Source organism: Chelonia mydas, chromosome 7 (assembly GCF_015237465.2).
Source record: "Chelonia mydas isolate rCheMyd1 chromosome 7, rCheMyd1.pri.v2, whole genome shotgun sequence".
Lineage (NCBI taxonomy): Eukaryota > Metazoa > Chordata > Testudines > Cheloniidae > Chelonia > Chelonia mydas.
Window position 1 is genome coordinate 23,678,592 of NC_057853.1, and position 21,274 is coordinate 23,699,865.

The following is a 21,274-nucleotide window of genomic DNA, read 5'->3' on the forward strand; positions in this document are numbered from 1 at the left end:
CTTTCACCGCTAGGATCCTGGCTGGAATCTGGCCCAGGTCTGGACTATCCAATGAGGTATGAAATAAGCTCCTGTCTGTTCAGGTCCTTGTGCAGAGCAGAGGCGTCTACTTCGCAAAGAACATCAGCACAACTGCATGGGGTCTGGAGGCCCAGTTTCTCTCTTTTTCCTGGAAAGGGTCGGGGTCCTGTAGGGAAGCTGGTGCTACCTGCTACCTGTGCTGTTGTTATGAGAGCCTGGGCAGCCTTGTCTATGGACAGAGGATTCTGTGTCCTGGGCTGCCAGCCTTGGTACAGAGCAGAGGCACCACACACTCATCTGTTACCTGCAGAGGTCCCATTGTTTGCAATGTAGGTAGCCAGGTCGATCCGTTTGTTGTCGATGTACAGGTCTCTCATGCACCCCACAAAGTCCCTGTGGGCCACTGGGAAGTTCTCAGGCAGATTGGGGACCCCTCCGAGGAGCAGGGGCCCTGTGAGGTCGAGGGACCTGTGAGAAGAGGCCTGTAAGAGGCATTTGTGCAGAGATCCAGGCCCCACACAGCACTACACTGGTCAGTTCCCCTCAGTGCAGCAGCAGGCTGTTATAACCTGCTGGGGATGGGAACAATAATTGAGGCCCCCATCCTGGGTCCCATAGCCAGGGGAAAGAGGTGGAAGCTCCATGCTCAGGCTCTGTGGCAATGTCATCATGCATTAATGCCAGACCTTTGACGCTGTCCTGCCAGCCAGGCATGCAGGATGTGGGACAAACCAGAGACAACCAGGGCTGTAGGGGACTTCTGGCTCCATGGCAGCCCAGCTTTCCCAGGTCAAGTGGAGTATACACTGAGTGGGAGCAGTGTAGGTTCTTTCCTGCCAGGACTTGGGGAGCTCAGAGCTCCCTTTTAGTCTGGTTATCACTGTTCCTGAGTCCCTCACCCCCCCGCCGTGAGCAGCAGGCCCTCAAGACACTCACTTCTTGGAGCTGGACTGCGTGCCCTCTGCTGTGCAGGAGTAGTTGCCAATCTCACTGCCGAACTGCAGCGCCACTGATGCATCGCATTCATCCACGATCAGGATGGCCACCTTGTCTTTGGAAGGCCCCTGCACCACCCCCAGGGAGCCAATCTTGGGCTGAAACCAAAAAACCAAGGAGTTAGTAGGGGGGTTCCCTCAGCGCCAGCTCTTTCAGCACAAGGGGACACACCATGTGCATGGCACAAACATGCCTCAGATCTGCAGGTCTCTCTGGGTGGCCCCCTTGCCTGCATTCCTTCTACTTTCACAAAGATAGAAAAATTAGACCCAGTTCCCATCAGCGACGAGGTCTATCAGTGGGACAAAGAAGGCGAGAAGACAGGTCTCCTGGCTAGGAGAATCTCAGAACAGGAAAGCTGAATCAAGGCTTGGAAGGCAGGACAGCAGGGACCTCCCTAATAAACTGAGGGCCTCCTGTCCCGAACATCCAGCCTGGACATCCCCAGCCCCTCAGCACTGCTCAACTCCCCCAAAATGTGCCTGCTGGGGAAGCCTGGTCAGTGTTTGCAGCTCACCAATTCCAGACTTGCAGCCAGTGGGACAAACAGGATAATCCCAGGGAGAGAAAACAAGAGTGGGCACGTACCTTGTTGTAGTAGCGGAGCTGCACTGTATGCCATTGCCCATCACTCACACCCCCCGGCAGGTACGGGGTCACCAGGGTGCTCGACTCACCTGCAAAGCACGACACTGTTACACACTGTAAAACAGACGCAGTCAGGCAGGAGGGAGCAGTGCAGCGACGAGGGTGAGAGTTATACATCCACTCATTCCCTGCAAACAGTCCCCCATGCACCCAAACACCCCCCTCACACACCATGTCATTTTCACACACACACACACACACACACACACACCCCAGTGTAAACACCCACCCGGACCTCTAGGAACAACAGAGAATCATAGATTTTCAGGCCAGAAGGGACCCATCTAATCTGATCTCCTGCATGCCATAGGCCACAGGACTTCCCTGAATTAATTCCTGCTTCATGTCCAATAGCTGTGGTTGAACTAGAAAAGATCTTCCAGAAAAACATCCCATCTTGATTTAAACATTTCCAGTGATGGGGAATCCACCTCAACCCTTAGTAAGTTGTTCCAATGATTCATTCCCCTCACTGTTAAAAACTTTGCCTTATTTCTAGTCTGAACTTGTCTAGCTTCAGCTTCCAGCCATTGGAGTTTGTTATACCTTGTCTGCTCGATCAAAGAGCCCACTGTTATCACATTTCTGTTCGCCACGTAGGTACTGTTAGACTGTGATCAAGTCACCCCTTAACCTTTTCTTTGTTTAGCGAAATAGATGAATCTCCTCGAGTCTATCACTATAAGGCAGGTTTTCAATCCTTTAATCATTCTCAAAAAAGAAAAGGAGTACTTGTGGCACCTTAGAGACTAACCAATTTATTTGAGCATAAGCTTTCGTGAGCTACAGCTCACTTCATTGGATGCATATGCAGCTCCAGCCCGCGCCACTCCAGGAAGTTGGTTAGTCTCTAAGGTGCCACAAGTACTCCTTTTCTTTTTGCGAATACAGACTAACATGGCTGTTACTCTGAAACTTAATCATTCTCATGGCTCTTCTCTGAACCTTCACCAATTGGTCAACAAAAGAGGTTACGTTCACTAATCCCAAGTTGTTGGCTAAATGTTTTCAACGTCTCCTCCTAGAAGATGGATCAGAGACACAAATGTCACCCTGCATGTATCAGTACATAACAGGCTGTGTCACTGCCTCCCTGGTCACAGTGTTGAGTGATGCTCTTTGATTCACCTGAATTACAAATGTGTTTGCTTTGGTATTTCTCCGGCAGGAGCCCGAGCAAAGAAACCAACCTTCACATTAATGTTCTTCCCAACTTTCTCACTGTTGGCCTTCTTCCCACTAAGCGGCCCTCAGGAAAAGAGCTGATGCACAGACAGGTCACTCGGAGGCAGTGACATTACGATGAGCTCTCTGTAATTTTTAAGAGAGGAAGGAAGCCCCTGCTACCTAGCGGTGTGAGCTACAGTGAGAGGCTGGCTGGATACCGAAATGAGGAAGGAATGAGCTTGCTCTGCACTCTCAGGCAGCTAAGCCAGAGAGCTAAGGACTCGGCCATTTCGGGAGGGCACTAGTGAGCAGATGAACAGCATCAGGGGAGCTGTGCCTGAGAGGATAGATAATGACACCGCAGGAAGGGGCTGGTGATGCCTGCCCAGACCCCCGCAGGATGCAAGCAGGTAGAAAAGATATGTCTGAACAGACCTGAAGCACAGTTACCCAGAGCAGAGGCAAAAGAGGAGCCTAGCAGCCCAGCTGACCTCCCATCCCCTGTTCGTACAGACCCGTCTGCACACGACTGACACTCGCAGCCCATCATACATCTAACCCCATCAAGCTTCCCTGTTATTTTTCTACCACTAAGACCTAAGCAGCACTAGAGCTGCTGCACTTGCATTTCCACTGGGAGAGCGGCCTGCCTGCAGCTGAGGTCGCCATCCGGAGACTATTACAGCCACACAGGTGAGAGCTGTTTCCTTTGGTAATTGTACATTAGCTGACTTGCAGCTGATTGGCTTTGCGGAGCTTGAATTGCTTGTGAAGTGTTTTACTGCCCCTGCTGAAACCCATGAAAGGGAATGTGGTTGGGTATCTTGGCATGCAGGGTGCTGAGCTGGCTTTAAACCACTGCTCAGAAATTAGGCCTTCTGGGCCGTATGTTATTTTGTCTATGTTAGGCATCAATTTTAATGTAGAGCACGTTTTCCTTCTCATGGAGCTGAGCCCTTTATCCGGAGAGCACAGCAGCAAAAATGGGCTTTCACGGGCCTTCAGATTTCATCTGATTGGAACGTAAGTGATCTTTAGCTCTCTAAACATCTATGTGTGCGCACACGCACAAACACCCCCCTCCACTGTCTTCAATGGCGATAACACACACACACATACACACACCCACTCCTATGCAGGCATACACACTCACATCCCCAATGTATGCTCCTACACACACACAATCCTACGCAAACACACACACCTCTGTGCTCACACCTCTGATGGATGCCACACAGACACACAAACGGGTGTGCGCTCCCACTCTCATAGCCAGACCCCTGTGCACACACCCCCTCTCTTCCACGCTCACACACACACGCTGAGAGGCTCTCGTGCACACGCACCTGTGGAGTATTTCAGCTGAACCTGCCCATCAATGATTTCCACGGCCAGGAAGTCGTGCTTCTCATTCAGGCGCCCATTGTAGAGCAAGAGGCCGCTGCGCTCCAGGGTGGCGAACCTGGCACGGAGAGCAGAGCACAGATCCTGGGTGTTGGCTCACGGGAGTGCGGAGGGAACAGTGCCCCTTAGAGAGTCACAAGGAATTAACTGATCCAGCCGTTCCACCCCCTTTCAGCAGGAACCAGGGACAATACTTTCCAGAGTGTATTTACCCACAGCAATGTGCATTTACTCCGCAGCGGTCAGTGATTTGCAGGAAGACCTGGACACCAGTACAAAAGCACATTCTGGCCGGTGGTTCCAAGTGGTGAATGAACTCCCTGCTAGAAGAGCTCTATACTCACACCAGAACACACACCTGAGGAGGAGGTGTAAGCACAGCATCTTTTCCCTGGGGCACCCTCCAGAGGAAGGGTAGGCTGGGGACAACAGTAGACGGTATTCCAGGGGGAAATGCCCCCTCGAGCAGAATGGGAAATCACAGCAACAGCTGGCACATCTGTTACTCCAGTTAAACTCCTTGATGAAGAGCACTGAGAGGCCCTCTGGTGAGAGAGAGCCTGCCAGGGCCCCATGCAGCTCTACCAGCAGGGCTCCAAAGAGGAGCGGGGGTGTGTGTGTGTGTGTGGGGGGGGGGGGGTGCTGAGTGCAATATCTGGAGAGAACGTTTCCCTGCAAATCCCAGGAGTGAACGGTTTACAGAGGGCAATGGAAGTATTTCATAGGCCCCGCGGCTGGGCAGGACCAAGGCATTTCAGTGGGGAGGGCTCTGGGCACTTCAGCGGGGAGGGCTCTGGGCACTTCAGCAATTCACTGGGCAGGTGGGCCCAGGGGCCAGCCCATAATTGGTGGGCCCTAGGCACTTCACAGGGGCCTCTGGATAAATTGACACCCACCCCACCCCGGGGCCCGGTGCGTCCCAGGTGCTTTGGCAGAGCCCTGGGCACCCATGCCAACCCCCTCGAGGGGAAGTACACTCACATAGAAGGAAGAGCAGGACTTACGAGAGGGAGAGGGTGAGATGGAACCTCTGGCGCAACCCCCGGAACATGACGAAGGACTTGGGGGGGAAGGAGCGCGTGGAGACTTCACAGTAGGGCTTCTCAAAGCCCCCGGAGGGGCACTGGCATTGGAAGCCGCCATCCGCAGAGTTGGTGCAGGTGCCGCCGTTCCTGCACACGCCAGGGAGGCAGCGCCCCGAGCGGCTGTCCACCTCGCAGTTGTCACCTGTTGGGGAAGAGAATGGAACAAGGGGCTCAGGACATAACCTGGAGCAGAGCTGGGGGGCTCCCAGCATTGCCCATCCAGACTGTGGCTCCCAGCAGTACAGGACGGAAGTCACTGCCCCCAAGTTGTCTGGACAGGAACCAGCCAGGCTGGAGGCCAGCTGAACAGGTCTCCCTTCCCCATAGCTGCACAAGCATGTGACAGCAGCCCATTGCCACCCCAGTTCCATTCCCCAAGCACCAGGCCCCAGGGTGGGCCTGGGCTGGGGCACTTTGCCCTTCGCAGGTCCTGTAAAGAATCCCCCTAGCATGAGAGCTGGCCAAATATCCTCCCTGACTGTGAGTCACACGACATTGGGCCCATCAGCCTTGGTGCCAGTCCCCTGCTCCCCAGTGCTGGCCAGTCCTGCCCTGATGCACTGAGAGACCGTGTGCGTGAGACACACTGCCTGTGGCTCCAGGACAGACATGGCCCAAGGACGGCCAGGGCACTCTGGGTGGGTAGGATTTACCTGCCCCTTAGGGCTGTAACTCTGCCCTCTGCGGGAATATGATGGACGTGCAGCTCTGTCTGTTCTCGCTCCTTAGTGGAGGGGCATAATTCACATACCAGGGCGAAACCTAAAGGTCGCCACGTGTCCAGGAGGCACCATCTCAGTGGTGCCCAACTCCATCACCTTGAGGCTAAGTGTTTCCCATTGCTAGGCCTGAGGCAGCTGGGCACAGCTGTGGGTGCAAGGTGCACAGGGGGAGCTCTGCAGGAGGATTCCCGCCGAGCTAAGAGAGCTCCCTCCAGATCTCAGCAGAGGCACAAGGCCGGTCTTTGCTCCTCACCCTGGCCTCAGAGCTCAGCTGTCACCCAAAGCCTCGTCCCTAAGGAAGAGATGTTTCCCAGCCCTGCCTGCTGCCTCCAGTCCCTGGAGGGGCTTTGCTGCCCCAGATCCAGCAGGCAGCTGCTCCCCAGTTGCACAGGGCTGTCCCTCACCCTTCCTAATCGCCACGGGGTGAGCCTCTCACCTCCTAGAGCTCTGGAATTTGGAGCACTGGCTCTCCAGCGCAATGGGATCACGGAGGTTGCAGGGGGGTAGCTTTGGGGTTTCAGTCCTTCCACCCCTGAGCTGAAATACATCTGCCTTCTGGGCTGCCAATACTGCTGCCAGTGCTAGTTGTAACCCCATAGGCTAGGAGAGGGGAAACAGCCTGGAGTGGGATGTGTACTGCTCACCAACGACCCACCTCCCAGCAGCCCTGACAGATGAATCTCCAGACAGTGCCTCCCAGGTCCTGCTTGCATCTGGCCCCCTCGCCCTCAACTGCAGAGGCCCTCTCATAAATCCTCCCTTCTTCCTCTTGTGGGACAGACCTGGTGCCTGGCTGAGACAGGTCAGAGGGTTCCTCCTATGATGAGCCCAGACCCAAGTCATAACCCCCTAACGCAGAGAGTCTCAGGGACTGTGACACAGCGAACTGGGCCCCATACGTGCCTCACTCCACAGAGTTCATTCAGTGCAAGCACTTCCCTTTGGAGCACAAGTGCAGGGAGTTGACCTGATCCCTGCAGGCACCTGACCCCACTGCACACCTGGCCAGGCTTCGCTGGTGGTTGGACCCAGCAGATCTGATCTTACACCCTAGTTGGAAGCCACTAGAGATCCCCTCTGCTCCAGGTGAGATGGGCACTTATGGCCTAGAGATTCCCAAAGCTTTTCCCACATCAAAGCCCCTGCTACCACAGGGTCCTACATCCTGGCACTAAGCTCTAACAGGTTAGTCTATTGCATAGCAAAGAGGTCCAAGCAGATGGAAATGCTTTGTAAAAGCCAGTAAAACACTGCAAAGGCCTTTCACTCTGCTGCAGCACTCCTCCAGAGCCCAGAGCTCACAGCTATAAGTGAAATGAGTTTGCTGTCCTCAGCCTAGTCCTTAAAGGAGGTTTGTCCACAACGCAGAAGCTACCAGGGGTCTCTGCTCGGAGAGGAGTGGCCCTGGATAAAAGGGAGGTTGCAGGTCAGAAGTGAGGGACATCGGCAGGGCTAGGTCGAGTCCCAAGAATGTAATGAGGGGGAGGCTGCAGGTCTGGGCTGCGATACATGAGTAGAGCTTTGCTGGGACCAGAATTAGAGTATCAGGGATGTCGCAGGTGTGGACCCAGCTTCATTGGCTGCACAGTGTGCGGGCCCACAACTGGAGCAGAAGGGGGTAGTTCAGGCCAGAACTGAGGCGTTGCGAGGAAAGACAGGAATAGCAGGGGAACAAATTGACACAGTCAGATTTTGCTGGCACTGACTGAAGCCATCCCATTTCCTTATTTCAATCTGTTGCTTTGGCTGTGGTATGAGGAGTAAAGGGCACACATTACTGCTCCCATGAAGGGACTAGCAAGGAGATAAAATGGGGTTAGGGCCCCGAAGTAACAGAACCTGGGTTATCCACAGGGAACCCAATCCACAGCCAGGAAACCAGGTAACAGGACCTGGCTTTAGTCCATTAGCCTAATGGACTGGGGTATTCATCATAAGCCACCAATGTAAATGCCATCAGATTAACTTTTTGACAGCAGGCCCAGTAGAAAGGCCAGGGACTGCATACACTCTGGAGAGTGAACTCCTCTCTGTCTTTAGAGGGAACCTCCTTTGGCTTGGAACACTGGATTGGGGCAGCAATCCTGCATTGGTTGGGGAGAAAGGTTGCATGACCTAAAGGGTCTTTTCCCCTGCTTCCTGTGCTGTATGTCGAGGTCTGTCGTGCATACGCTGTTAGAGAAGCAAGGTGGGTAAGGTAATGTATTTTATTGGACCAACTTGTGTTGCTGAGAGAGACAAGCTTTTGCACTTACACAAAGCTCGAGAGCTTGTCTCTCTCACCAACAGAAGTCAGACCAATAAAAGATATTACCTCACCTACCTTATCTCCAATATCCACAGCTACAACAGCGAATGCACTGTCGTCATTTGCCTGCATGGCCACTGGGTGGCGCTGCCTGCCACTCAAGGCCATGGCTGGAACTTCAGCAGGGCCCTAAGGTCACACTTGCGCCATCATTCAGCAAGCTGAACTCTTTGCCATGGTCACTGAGGCAGGAAATGTCAGTTCCACTAGGGTTTCTCTCTGTTACCCCTGGCTGCGGAGAGGGAATGGAGAACCATAGGATTCCAGGGTTAGAAGGGACGAGTCCCTCTCTATTTCAATACTCATTAGCTACCGGAGCATACGGGCTTTATGGCATGGCTGAGAACACCTTCAAACTCGTAATCACTGAGGCTCTCACTGCACACGTAGCCCTGTAGACCGGAGTTCACAAGCTTGCTCAGGTCACCAATGCAAAGACTCCTGCTCTCTCAGCCTCACTGCATACGAAAATCAGCTCACAATTCTGACAGAACTGGAAGTCTCTGCCCAAGGGAGGCTGGAAGGGGCCCCTGCTGCATGAGGGGGCTGGAGCTGTGGGTCAGTACTGTGAGGCATCAGCAGAGCCATATGGGGAGAGCCGAGGGCTGGACTAGTAGGGGATGAGGTGCATCAGCCGAGCAGAAGTGGGATGCTTCAGTAGCTCCTACCCACCCTTTCCTGACAGTACTCAGCGCTCCAGTCCCTCGGTTTCACATGCATTCATTTCATCAGTTCCACTAAGAAGAAACCCTCATGGCTGTGCCCTGCAGCATTGCTAGTGGAGCATCTCACCGGCACGCAGTATAACATAGCTAATGGAGGAAGCTGGGTCTCCTTTCTTCAACAGGAAACTTCTTTCTCTGTCATAGAATCATAGAATATCAGGATTGGAAGGGACCTCAGGAGGTCATCTAGTCCAACCCCCTGCTCAAAGCAGGACCAATCCCCAATTTTTGCCCCAAATCCCTAAATGGCCCCCTCAAGGATTGGGTTTAGCAGGCCAATGCTCAAACCACTGAGCTATCCCTCCGGACCCTGGGATGGCGAAGGTTGACAGGCTCCCTTTGTCCATAGGGAAAACACCCTGTAATCCCCAGAGTGCTGCCCTAGGACAGCTCCAGCGAAGGTCTCTGAATACGTTGGCCCACACCTCCAAAGATATTTAGGCTCTTCACTTCCACTGACGTCAGTGGGAGTTCGGACCCTAACCGCATGGGAGGAGCTGGGCCTGTGACCCTACTGGTGCAGGGTGCCAGGTTGGAGAGCACCAGCTTTATCTACCCACCGAGTGGGCATAGGCCAGGCAGTGGTAGGGCAGGCTTCCCTCCCATGCTGCCCTGCCTGTGTGCTTCAGCCCTGCCCTGGAGGGACTCTGTCCCCAAGAGGTGAGGAGTTTACTCTCCATGGCCTCTCTGGTATGAGCTTCCCCACAGGGGGTGATTAGCACTGACCCGTGTGATCCTGCAGGAACCAGACTGGCACCGCACACTCAATTCACAGAGGCCATGGCCACAATTACAGCTACGGCTGGCCTGGAACCTGATGGAGCTGGTGGCCTGCAGGTGAAAGGCCCTGTTTCTTTCCTCCAGCCCCTGGAACAGCCAGGCCCAATGACCTGAGCCCCCCCTTGGAAGGGGAGCACTGGACGCGGAAGGTGCTATGTCTAGTTCCCCGCCCCCAAGCCAGCCACCGCCCCTTTCAGCAGGGTTATATTTGTAATGACGCCACACCACACGGTATCTGGAAACGTCTGTCCCTGCACTGTGCCTCTGCTCAGGACGAACCTCCCAGCCTTTCCAGAGGGGTGGAGCCAGACACCACATGCCCCTTGGGAATCCCCACATCCTGGTATCTGCAGTCTAAGCCCCCACAGCTGCAAACTGCAAACCGGGTCGGAGCCCTCTTCGCCACCCTGCTGCGAGGACGGGGGATTCCCACACATACCTGCCCTGCCTGCTGTAGGTTTGCAGCATCAGCCCCCTGTTCTCTCTTCCCCCGCCCTGGGTTTCCCTTTTACCACAGATCAAGGCTGATCCATGCAGCTATCAAAGGGGGAGTTCCTGTCACTTTAAATCTGGGAACAGGCAGCCATGCACCCAAGGGAACCAGAGACATTTTTCATTGTCTCTGAAATGAAATCACCCTCCCTCCCTTTGATGGGATCAGTAATGTATTCCTCTGAGCCAGCACTGTGGGAGGAGGGGGGTTGGAAGGAAGGAAGCAGCAGCCATGTTTTATTCATCCCAACTGGAGGGCTGGGAACTCCTCACCCTCCTCCCCTCTTCCTCAAGTGGTCACAGGCTCCAGGACTCCTCAGAGCCCAGGGCTTGCAGTCCTGGACTCTCTACTCTCCCCTCTTGGTCTGTCTCTCCTCTGTGGTATCTACTACACTGGCCCTTCCCCCACACAACAGCAAGTGTCCCCCACACCCACCCAGGGCTGCCTCTGGAGTACCGCCCCATACCTGTCTCATCTCCAGGGAACTCAGGTGCAACAGCTATTCACTTCCCTCCCAACACTAGCCCACCTTCTTTGTGCTGAAGGAGCACAACCAGGGCCATCCCCAGAATGCATTTCTGGGTGCTGACGTTCAGCCTAGGATTAGCCTGGGCCCATCGCACAGGCCTCCCCTGGTGACACATATCGGCACAAATCAAACAGCCCTCGAATGGGATAGGGCTACATCATATTGGCGACATGCTGTGGGGCAAGCAGCCTGATTCTAGTGAGCACAGAAACCCAGGGCCACCCCAGCATCCTTCCCAGTGCACAGCGATCCAGGAGAGTCCCCAACTCATTACTCCGAGGGAATCAGCATGCAGGGAGCCCTCAGCCCGCCAGGCCCCAGTGTCTCCACACAGCCCAGCTCTAGGTAAGGCCTGGCCTGGACTCTGTGCTGTTACCCCACGACGCGTTAGAGGCTGCTGTTGCTAGGTCATTGGGGCCATTAATGCCCACGGGGTCAGGACGAGAGCAAACCAATGTGGGGAGCACAGAGCCCAGTGGAAGGCCCAGGTCCTGGAAAGACCTGGAGGGACTCCTATCCAGATGAGTGTGTAACCAGGCTGGAGACACGCTCCTGGGAAGGAAAGGGAGAGAGCAATGGGCCACGGACAGCCCATGAGAACCCTGTGCATGAGGGAGAAGGAACAGAGCTAGGAGTAGGAGAGGGCGAGTCCTGGGCACTGGCCTGGCCCTGCTCACATCCAAAGGCCCAATCTGCAACAGTTTCTGGCTGCTGCACACACCCTGGCAGGGCAATGCACCCTGTGTGCACACAGGTGCTGGCTGGCCCAGGCTACCGGCCAGGCCCTCCCAGCAGGCTGACACTCCTTCTCCCTACTCGCCGGCTGAGCTATGCTTGCCCATGGCGATCAGCCCTGACAAGGCTTTGACCAGCCCAGGGGATGATGCTCAGAGCTGGGCTCAAGTGACAGAGCAGGCGATAGGGGTTGGGAAATGAGGTGATGAGGGCCATGGAAGCACTTAGACAAGCAGACGGACAGAGAGAACCTGGGACGGGGGGTGAGGGGGAAGCTGCCTGTTCCCATTTTGTCTCCTTGGGGCTTCCGGAGCCAAGCAGGGAACCACCCGGCACTAGGTCCTGTTACCTGCCCGGCTGCTTGTGGGGGATGGGGAGATGGCGGGAAGTGACAGAGAAACGAGCTCATTAACCCCTCTGCTAATGTCTGTTCACACTTTAAATGCTGGGGGTTAATTACTATTGACTTTGCTTATCTCACCAGTAACCACAATGCAGGAGCTGCTCACAACCCTGCCATCTGCTACCCCCCCCCCATCCCCCACAGCAATTCTTCCCAGCTGAGGGGAGCCACAGGCCTGGGAGCCAGCCAATGAGATCCTCACTCCACCAGCACCACAGGCTCCCTTCCCACTTCTCCATGCAGCAAGCACAGGGCTAGTTTAGGAGGCCAACACCTCTGCTAGTCCAGTCCTTGAACCTCTTCCCAAGTCCCTCAGTCCTGACCAAGAGCACCCCTGTCTACTGCAGTCCTAGTATCCCCACACAGCTCTGCAAGGCCCCTCACTCCTGACCTGCAGCACCTCGACTCTTCCAGACCTGGCCCAGCCCACCACAGCTCTGCCAGTGCTCCCCAGTCCCGGTCACACTCCTGCAGTGCGAACTGTTCCTCATGCTCCTGGGGGCTGGCACTGGGGTACAGATTCACATTTCAGCCCAGCAGCCTCTACACCCTTATTAGAATCTCCTTCCCTGATGGACAGCACGACTCAACCTCTCCATTCCTTCCCAAGCAGCAGGGGTGCTGGCAATTCTGGAGTGATGCTGGGTCTCCCCATTTCCCCCTGTGGAATATGCCATGCACCAGCCAGCCTTACTTCCCCTCCTAAGAATGACTCCCTCCCTGCCCTCCCACCTGCTGGGGGAAGGGACCTAAATGCACTGAGTGGCTCTGCCAGATGCCGATAAACTGACTGGCTGGGGGGATGTGCCGGAAGCTGAGCGATAGATCTTGGCATCTCTGCCAGCAGCACTGTGTGACCGTCACAGGCTGGAGCCCCCATCACAAGTGTCCCGACTGCTGTCTCAGTGCACCCTGCAGCAATGGCTCAGAGGAGCAGGCTCCTTATCAGTTTGATTTCCCCAAGTGAAATGAAACTTTCTGACTTGTCAGGGACAAGAGGCTGCTGAGGATGGAAAGCTCCAGCCACTGCAGAGCTGAGGGTGGATTCCACGTGTGGGAGGCACCTGAGTGTCATGTCTGCCAGCCTGGAACATCTGTGGCATTGCAGCCATGAGCAACTGGGAGGATGAGCAGAAACAGCTGCCTCTTTCCTCCCTATCCCATGGACTTTCCCCAGCCCCTGGGAAAGCGACTGAGAGAAGAGGAGAGAGTCCCCTCTCCGTGGGGTAACCCTGAAATCCCCACTTCCTGACATACCAGGCTAGGACAAGGCATTTTGCTTTAGTCAAAGGGTTTCAGCCTTGTTACAAACAGCTCCATAGAGCTGGGAGCTCCCTTGGCATTGATTCCCTTGTCAGGGCTGGTGCCAGGCATAGGGCCACGGCATTTTGTACCTGGTGCCTCCCGTCCCGGTTAAACCAGCAAAACACAAGCCAGGAGACATTTACAGACTCAAAGCAGCAGAATCCACTAAGTCTGCAGCACTAGCAGCTGATTCCTCAGGAGCGAGGGGGATGGGAAGGACCCAGGAGACTGCTTTACAGAGCGAAGAACCAGGATTACTGCTGCTGGAAAGGTGTGTGGCAAAGACAGGTCAGAAAGCAGGTCTCTTTATCCTGGGATAGCAGAGACCCTCTTCCCCACTGATGGCAGGCCTGGCAGAGCCGTGCCCACAACACAGCGTGCCCCTCCCCCTCAGCAGGGATCAGGCACTTACCTGTGAAGTGCTGGTGGCAGATGCAGGTGTAGCCACCCTCCCTGCGGGTGCAGATGCCCCCGTTATGGCAGGGGTTGGAGTAGCACAGGTTGATCTCGGTTTCACAGTAGTCCCCAGTGAAGCCCTGGGGGCAGCGGCAGCGCAAGCCTGTGATGGGATGGATGGGCCGGAAGAGGGTGGATGGGGAGGCGATGAAGGGGGCCGAGCTGTCGAACTTGAGCACGGAGATGCACTTCATGTAGTTCTGGCATGGCTCCCGCAGGCAGACGTTGTCATCGAAGGGCAGCACCTCCAGCATGGAGACGGAGGTCAGAGTCATGCGCTTCATGTACAACTGCTCCTGAAGCTCCTCTGAGCTGAAGAAGTGGCCGCCCCGGGGAGCCAGCGCTGAGAAGCTGACGTTCAGCACCGAGCCACCCACATCCGTGTCGTTCTGGATGTTGAAGATGAAGACATCCTCCTTGGGTGTGGCCAACACAGTGGCCACGCCCTCCAGGAAGCTGGTGAGCAGCGGCGAGAGGAAGCGTTCCTGCCACATGTTCTCCAGCCGCACTGTGATGCTGTTGGCCAGCATGTCCTCTGTGATGACGATGACACGCAGGACGCACTGGGCTGTCACGCTGTGGATCCCATCTGCAGAAGAGACGAGGGAAACATTAGAGCACGGCAGCAGTTTGACTGGGAGATGAAGGCATGAGTGGGATAGAGCTCCGAGTAGGGCCCTACCAAATTCACAGCCATGAAAAACGTGTCATGGCCTGTGAAATCTGGACTCCCCCATGAAATCTGGTCTTTTGTGTGCTTTTACCCTATACTATACAGATTTCATAGGGGGAGACCAGCATTTCTCAAATTGGGGGTCCTGACCTAAAAGGGAGTCGCAGGGGGATCACAAAGTTATTTTAGGGGGGTTACAGTATTGCTACCCTTACTTCTGCACTGCCCTCAGAGCTGGGCAGCCAGAGGGCGGCAACTGTTGGCCGGGTGCACAGCTCTGAAGGCAGCAGCGCAGAAGTAAGGGTGGCAATACCATACCACAAAAGTGGCAAAGAGTCCTGTGGCACCTTATAGACTAACAGACGTATTGGTGCATAAGCTTTCGTGAGTGAATGCCCACTTCATCGGATGACATGCATCCGACAAAGTGGGCATTCACCCATGAAAGCTTATGCTCCAATACATCTGCTAGTCTATAAGGTGCCGCAGGACTCTTTGCCGCTTTTACAGATCCAGACTAACACCGCTACCCCTCTGACACTTAATACCATACCATGTCACCCTTACTTCTGCACTGCTGCTGGTGGTGGCTCTGTCTTCAGAGCTGGACTCCCGGCCAGCAGCTGTCATTCTCCAGCTGCCCAGCTCTCAAGGCAGAGCTGCCAGCAGCAGCAGCGCAGAAGTAAGGATAGCAGGACTGCAACCCCCCTCCCACCCACAGCTCCTTTTTGGGTCAGGACCCCTACAATTACAACACCGTGAAATTTCAGATTTAAATAGCTGAAATCATGAAATTTGTGATTTTTAAAATCCTATGACTGTGACATTGACCGAAATGGACCAAGAATTTGGTAGGGCCCTACCCATGAGTACCCAGGGCTCCACAGATCCCACTCCAAGCTTGGCCTAAACCCCATGGCCAGGCCTAATTTCTGTGACTACTCCAGCACCCAGAGAGAAGTCTCTGCACAACCCACTTAGCACAGCCCTTCCCACACTGGTATTTAACTGGATATTGATTATCCTGTTTGTTACACTACCTCTGCATGTACAATTCTCAGTGTGCCACCGACCGGTGTACTAACAACACACCACAACCACCACAGAAGCTGTCAGAGGGAAGCTGAGTCTCTGGCAGTTGAGTAGGGCAGCGTGGGTTGCGGCCTCAGGATGTTACTTTTGAAATGATTGACAGTAAAATAGTCAGCAATGGTGCCATTTAAACTGTCATCATTAAGTTTGAGAATTAATTCTCCACTGAGAGTCAGAGGGCACTTCCACTACAGAGTTACTGTTTCAGCACTCTGCAGACTCAGGCAGACATTCCTGCACTGATTACGTTCAGGTCACATTTGGAAGGCTTCCCTTGCTACCATGAGGGCTAGATTTTTTTCTTTTTTAAATGATAGCTGAGATTCTGGAGCATGATTCTGTGCCACCACTTAATACATGGAATCAAAGAATACATGAGGCCCATATATATATGTCACAGAGTCAATGGGCGATGCTCTGGAACTGCTCCCCATGAAGCCAGTCAGGACTCTGGGGCAGTCTCCTTTCTGTGAGCAGCCTGTCTTCAGGACACACAGCTCACACAGCTTCCACCTTCCTGGGTCTGACTTCGGAGCATTCAGCATCCTCTGCCCCTCCGTGCGCTTCCCACAGCGAGTGCACCCAGGCGGGCTCCTGGGGAAGCCAGAGGGTCCTGCACCCCAACTTCGCAGTCAGACGTGACTCTCAGCCAGCCAGTAAAAAAGAGGTTTATTAGACGACAGGAACATGGTCTAAAACAGAGCTTGCAGGTGCAGAGAACAGGACCCCTCAGCTCGGTCCATTTTGGGGGGCAGTGAGCCAGACAACCACATCTGCACTTCACTCCATGTCCCAGCCAGCCCCAAACTGAAAACTCCCTCCAGCCCCTCCTCCCCTGGGCTTTGTTCCTTTCCCGGGCCAGGAGGTCACCTGATTCCTTTGTTCTCCAACACTTTAGCTCTCACCTTGCAGGGGGGAAGGGCCCAGACCATCAGTTGCCAGGAAACAGGGTGTCGGCCATTCTCTGTGTCCAGACCCCTGCACACACCTGCCTTCTAGGGCTCTGCAGTGATCATACACCCTTACCCCACCACCTAGATACTTAAGAACTGCCTAGGGGAAACTGAGGCACCCCCACACTATTCAGAGGAAACATTAAGAACAGTCCCGCTTCGTCACAATATAAACAATGTATGCACCAGAGGCAACCTGAACGCATGCCTGCTGTGCTCAGCACACATTGGACCTGTGCAGAGTCTGCCACTAAGCTTCTGTTTGATTTGGATGTTTGCACACTTGGGAGCAAATTGGGTGCTCAGAAAAGTGAGCAAGCAATAGTGCTGGCTAGCCATGGGCACAGCTGGGGGAGGGTCTGAGGAGTAAGCAAGCACTGGGGTGGCAGGAGCTAAGAGCAGATAACAGGGTTTCAATGTGTTTTGGCTACTAGTATTCTGACAATTAATTCTGTCTGCTTTTCCCTCCCCATCCCCTTCCTCTCTTCTGGGTCTCAAAGGCTCTATGCCTGTCTCACTGCTTCCTTCCTCCTCATCATCTGCTCCCCATCTCACTCTGCTCTTCCTTCCTTCCCCAACTTGAATTGTTTTATTCTCTTTTATCTTTATCTTTCTTGCAAACAAACTCCAGCCCCTGGGATCCTGTTCCATGCACAGTTCTGTGCACATCCATGGAGCATGCTGAGCTGGCTGCCCCTTCCCCCTGGGGTCCAGGCTAGTAGCAGCTAACACTCAGCATCCCCATGACTTCAGATTCAGAGCCATCAGCTCACCAAATGCTCAGGGGCAAGCCTGCCTCCTCTGGAATGACAGTAGAGAGGGACCCTTCCTCTAAGCCGCAGATCTCAGTGAGCTACGTGCAATCAAGGCAATGGGCTGCATGGGACTCCTTTCAAAGGCCAGCAGGGATGGCGTGGAGTCTCCCTGGCAGTGAGAGACTGTCCCCCTCCACCCCCCAGGGCCTGCCTGCATGGCAGTGCAGACAGGAGAACATAAGGCCACAAGGCAGGCTCTTACTGTTACTACTAATACTGTTACTACTCCATTGTTATTAACTGGTTTCTACAGGGCATTTCAAAGCTTCAACTATTTCACAGAATTCAATTCATGTGGGGATCACTTTCCACACACTGTGCATTCTGAGCTGGCTGCCTCTTCCCCCTGGTGCCCAGGCTGCTGCTGGCAGCCGACACAGAGCTTCCCTCGACTTTAGACTCGGCATCACTCCACTTTCCCTACCACTAAAACACATCTAGCTTTGGGTGGAATGCAGCAGCACTTCCCAGCAACACCACACAAGAGTTTAGCACAGGAAGGGCTTAGAACTTAGGTACTATGGTGATGAGTCGGAAGGTAGGTAGATAGGGCCAAGTTAGGGTTTAGCCATAGAATGGAAGAATATAATTACCCAGCTGGGGTTTTGTCAGGACAATGAGACTAACACCCTGAAAATGCCATGGGTTCTTTATTCATCAGGAGTGCCCTGGGCTATAGTTTTCCATCCTGCTAACTACCCTACCCTGTATTAAGCCTGCTGGTCCCTGGTATGGCTGTTTTTAACCTTTCCTGATCTAACTAGGGAAAAGTAGGTTTCTGTTATGTCTACACTAGCACTTTTGTCAGTACAATTGCTATTGCTCAGGGGTATGAAAAAAACACCCCTCTGAGTGACATAAGTGCCACCAACAGAAATGCTCTCCCCTCTGACAGAGCTACCGCCGCTCGTTGGGGGTGGTTTAATGATGTTGATTAGTGGCTTTGTCAGGAAATATTCCAATGCCCCATTTGATCACAAGTCCAGCCCACTCACACCCCACACCCACTGAGGGGCCCATCCCTTTCCTCCTTCAAATCTTTTCCTGGAAGATGCTTCTTCCCACAACCCCTGCTCCCTTCAGGCCCCGCTCATTAGTGACGTCAGCTGAGTTACACTGTGGATGAATCTGACCCTTCTTCTCTTCATGAGTAACCCCCACATCTTCCTGCCCCTTGTGCATATTTCTCTTCTTGAGCCCGGAAGCTCTTCAGGGCAGGGCATGTGCTCTGCTGATGCTCAGCGAGGCAGTGAGGAAATTTACAATGCTATAGGAATGTTTTAATAATCATAGGAAAACTTGCAATTCACCATCTAATGGAAAGATCCGTCTTCAGACTTACTAGACAGCGGCCCTGGTGCCATTTGGCACTTACGCTACACACGTACAAGGTGCTATTCCTCACTTGCCTCCTCCCTGGGCGGCTGTGGTTTGACCTTCTCCTCTGGGCATGCGGGTATCAGATTCAGCACCATATGCAACACAGATTCTGGGAAACTCCGGATTTAAAAACAAACTTTCTTCAGCAACAAGACTGGCCCATGTGAGCCAATATTCACACCAGCGTCAGTGTTTAGAATGGCTGCAGCAACTCATGCCAAAGCAGCACCTTGCTGGACCAGGGGAGGTGACTTGCACCTGAAACCAAGCTCAGCCACCCTGCCTCCGACCCCAATATCCCTTAAAAGTGCTAACACAGGAAGGGGGCTGGGAAACGGATGGAGCTGGTCCCCTGTAGCCACACAAAAGGCCTGAAGGCTTCAGAACCAGCGTCCTTCCCTCTGATCTCCTCCCTTTCCGCTTCCTGAGCCAGTGTGATCATCTCTGCAAAGCACCACTTGAAAGAGCCTTGATCGGTTTCCTGAAAGGGGCATTACTCTTTCCCTGTCTGCTGCAGAAAGATTGGGCCTGGCGTCTGACAGGAAAATGGATCCACCAGAAATGGCCTCACACATTCCCTTTCACAGGAACACAGGGCATCTTTAATCCACACTATTGTTAACATTTTTGTGCCAAGTTCAAGGAATATCTTGAGGCTCGGGACTCAGCACACACAAGGGAGGGGAGCTCTGATTTATGACATAGCTTAGGGTTCAAAGGGAACATTTATCTCAGCAGGAAAAGGGAAGACATGCGAGTGGATTTATGGGGCTGTGCCACTGTGACTAGGACAACTTACATGGTCTGGGAGGGAACCCCACCTTCTGCAACTGCTTCCCCTCCTCCCACTCACCCTTCTGTGGGCCACCAGGGAGCTCCTGCAGCACTGGGGAGCCCCACGCACTGTCAGTCCCTTTTCTTAACCTTCCTTCCATGCCCTGGAGAGCCCCTACAGCAACTGGGGGGGCACGTTCTGATAGTGCCTTTGGACCTTTCAGAGGAGCTAAATCAGCCATGGGCACCTGCAGGCCAATATCCTAAACTCGAGAAGCTGCAGGTCCCTCAGGACACTCCTCTGAAGGTCCCTCTTCCAAGAGTTACCATTTGCGGAGGGTGTTAGTATATCGGTGCCTAGCAAATGCTAGAGCCCAGATAGAGGGGGACACAGAACCATCCCAGAACTGATGCAAACGGACTCAGGGCTCTGGGAGGTCTCTGGGTGGTCCTGCTGGAATGCACCCCCCCCCTCCCCCAAGCAATGACATCCTTATCAATCCCCGAGCTGTGCTAAGAAGACATAGACTATGCATCAGTGACTGACCTCTCCTTGGAGGTTTCAGTGTTGCTGGCACGATGATCTGTCTGAGCTCACACAGACAGCAGCCTCCTAGACCTGCCCATCAACCCAATTCTGCCAGGCCTCACGGCCCTGTCTTCTACAGTGCACTGATGCATTCAAGCTGAACTCACAGCAGCCTGTTCCCCAGACTGGTGCAGCCACCCGCCCTGCTTTTTCCCAGATACTCCCGATTCCCAGGGGATGCTGCTGTTTGCAGCATCATTAGTTTGTGCCCCCAAAGGATTGTGGCCCAGCCCAACAACCTCAGCTCCCCTCACCACACACAATCACACAGCTGAGATGCAGGGACTTTCTCCTGCACAGCCAACCTGCTAGAGACACAGGACTCAGTTTCTCTGCACACAGCTTCCTGCTGTGTCACTACCCCTAGAGCTGTGGCAGGGCCTGGAGGAGAGAGGAGCTCTACCTTTTCCCTGAGGGCTCCTTCCTAGCCTTTCCCTCTTCTGTGTCCCATGCACAATAGTAGGGCCTGTGATAGCAGCAGTCCCAGGACAACGTGATTGTGATGGAATGGTTCTCTCCAGCAAAAGAGCTTCCGGAGAATAAGAAGTCAAGTCATTACGCTCTGGCCCATACATCTCCGCCCTCTTTGTGCTTTTATTTATACACCTTTCATATTTTTTCCTGCAGCTGAAAACTGAAAGATGAGTTCGCAGCTACTCTGCCTATCTATAACCCATGCTGCCTGCTCCTCTCGGCTATAACAAAGCACCTCTGGATCCTCAGCCAGTGTAACTGCTCCATTTGCAAGACACCACACCAAAGGCGAGATGCGGCCCGCATGCAACAGTCAGAATGGCTCCTACCATTTCCAAGGGGGGAGCTGCCTTAATTACTAGTGTAAGTGCACAGAGCTTTTAAACTCACATTAATAATCTCTTTTCCACCCTCCAAATGCTCCTGCTCAGCGAAGCATCATTGTGTTCTCAGTGGAAGGTTTGGGGGGGACCCAAAAGGCCTTCTGGTCTCCCCCACATTGTTCATGTCATGGCCTTGTGAAAGGGAGAGCCAGGGTCACGGGCAGTTCTTGGTGCAGACAGAGCCATTGTATCCTAGGGACAGCACAGCAGGAAGATATTATCAGCACCTCGCTCCGTGTCTGTGCTGCCAGCCCTGGCGAATGGGAGATAATTGCATTTGCTATCTCCTGCAGCACTGACATAACCTGGGCTTCCATGCATTACATACAACCAATGGGCATTGTTGCTGGTATGCGCAAGAGGG

General features: G+C 53.9%; 1 protein-coding gene across 3 annotated transcripts in view; it reads right to left on the minus strand.

Moving 5' to 3' along the window:
* CELSR3 (cadherin EGF LAG seven-pass G-type receptor 3) overlaps positions 1–21,274 on the minus strand; it is a 69,742-nt gene that overhangs the window by 34,977 nt on the left and 13,491 nt on the right. For all 3 annotated transcript variants that reach the window (XM_043551738.1, XM_043551739.1, XM_043551740.1), the window contains exons 2-7: positions 13,734–14,366; positions 5,241–5,463; positions 4,179–4,294; positions 1,606–1,694; positions 958–1,115; positions 326–489 (exon numbers count right to left, since the gene is read on the minus strand). In XM_043551738.1, the coding sequence (XP_043407673.1) occupies positions 326–489; positions 958–1,115; positions 1,606–1,694; positions 4,179–4,294; positions 5,241–5,463; positions 13,734–14,366 (1,383 nt within the window). The remainder of the gene's footprint in view (positions 1–325; positions 490–957; positions 1,116–1,605; positions 1,695–4,178; positions 4,295–5,240; positions 5,464–13,733; positions 14,367–21,274) is intronic.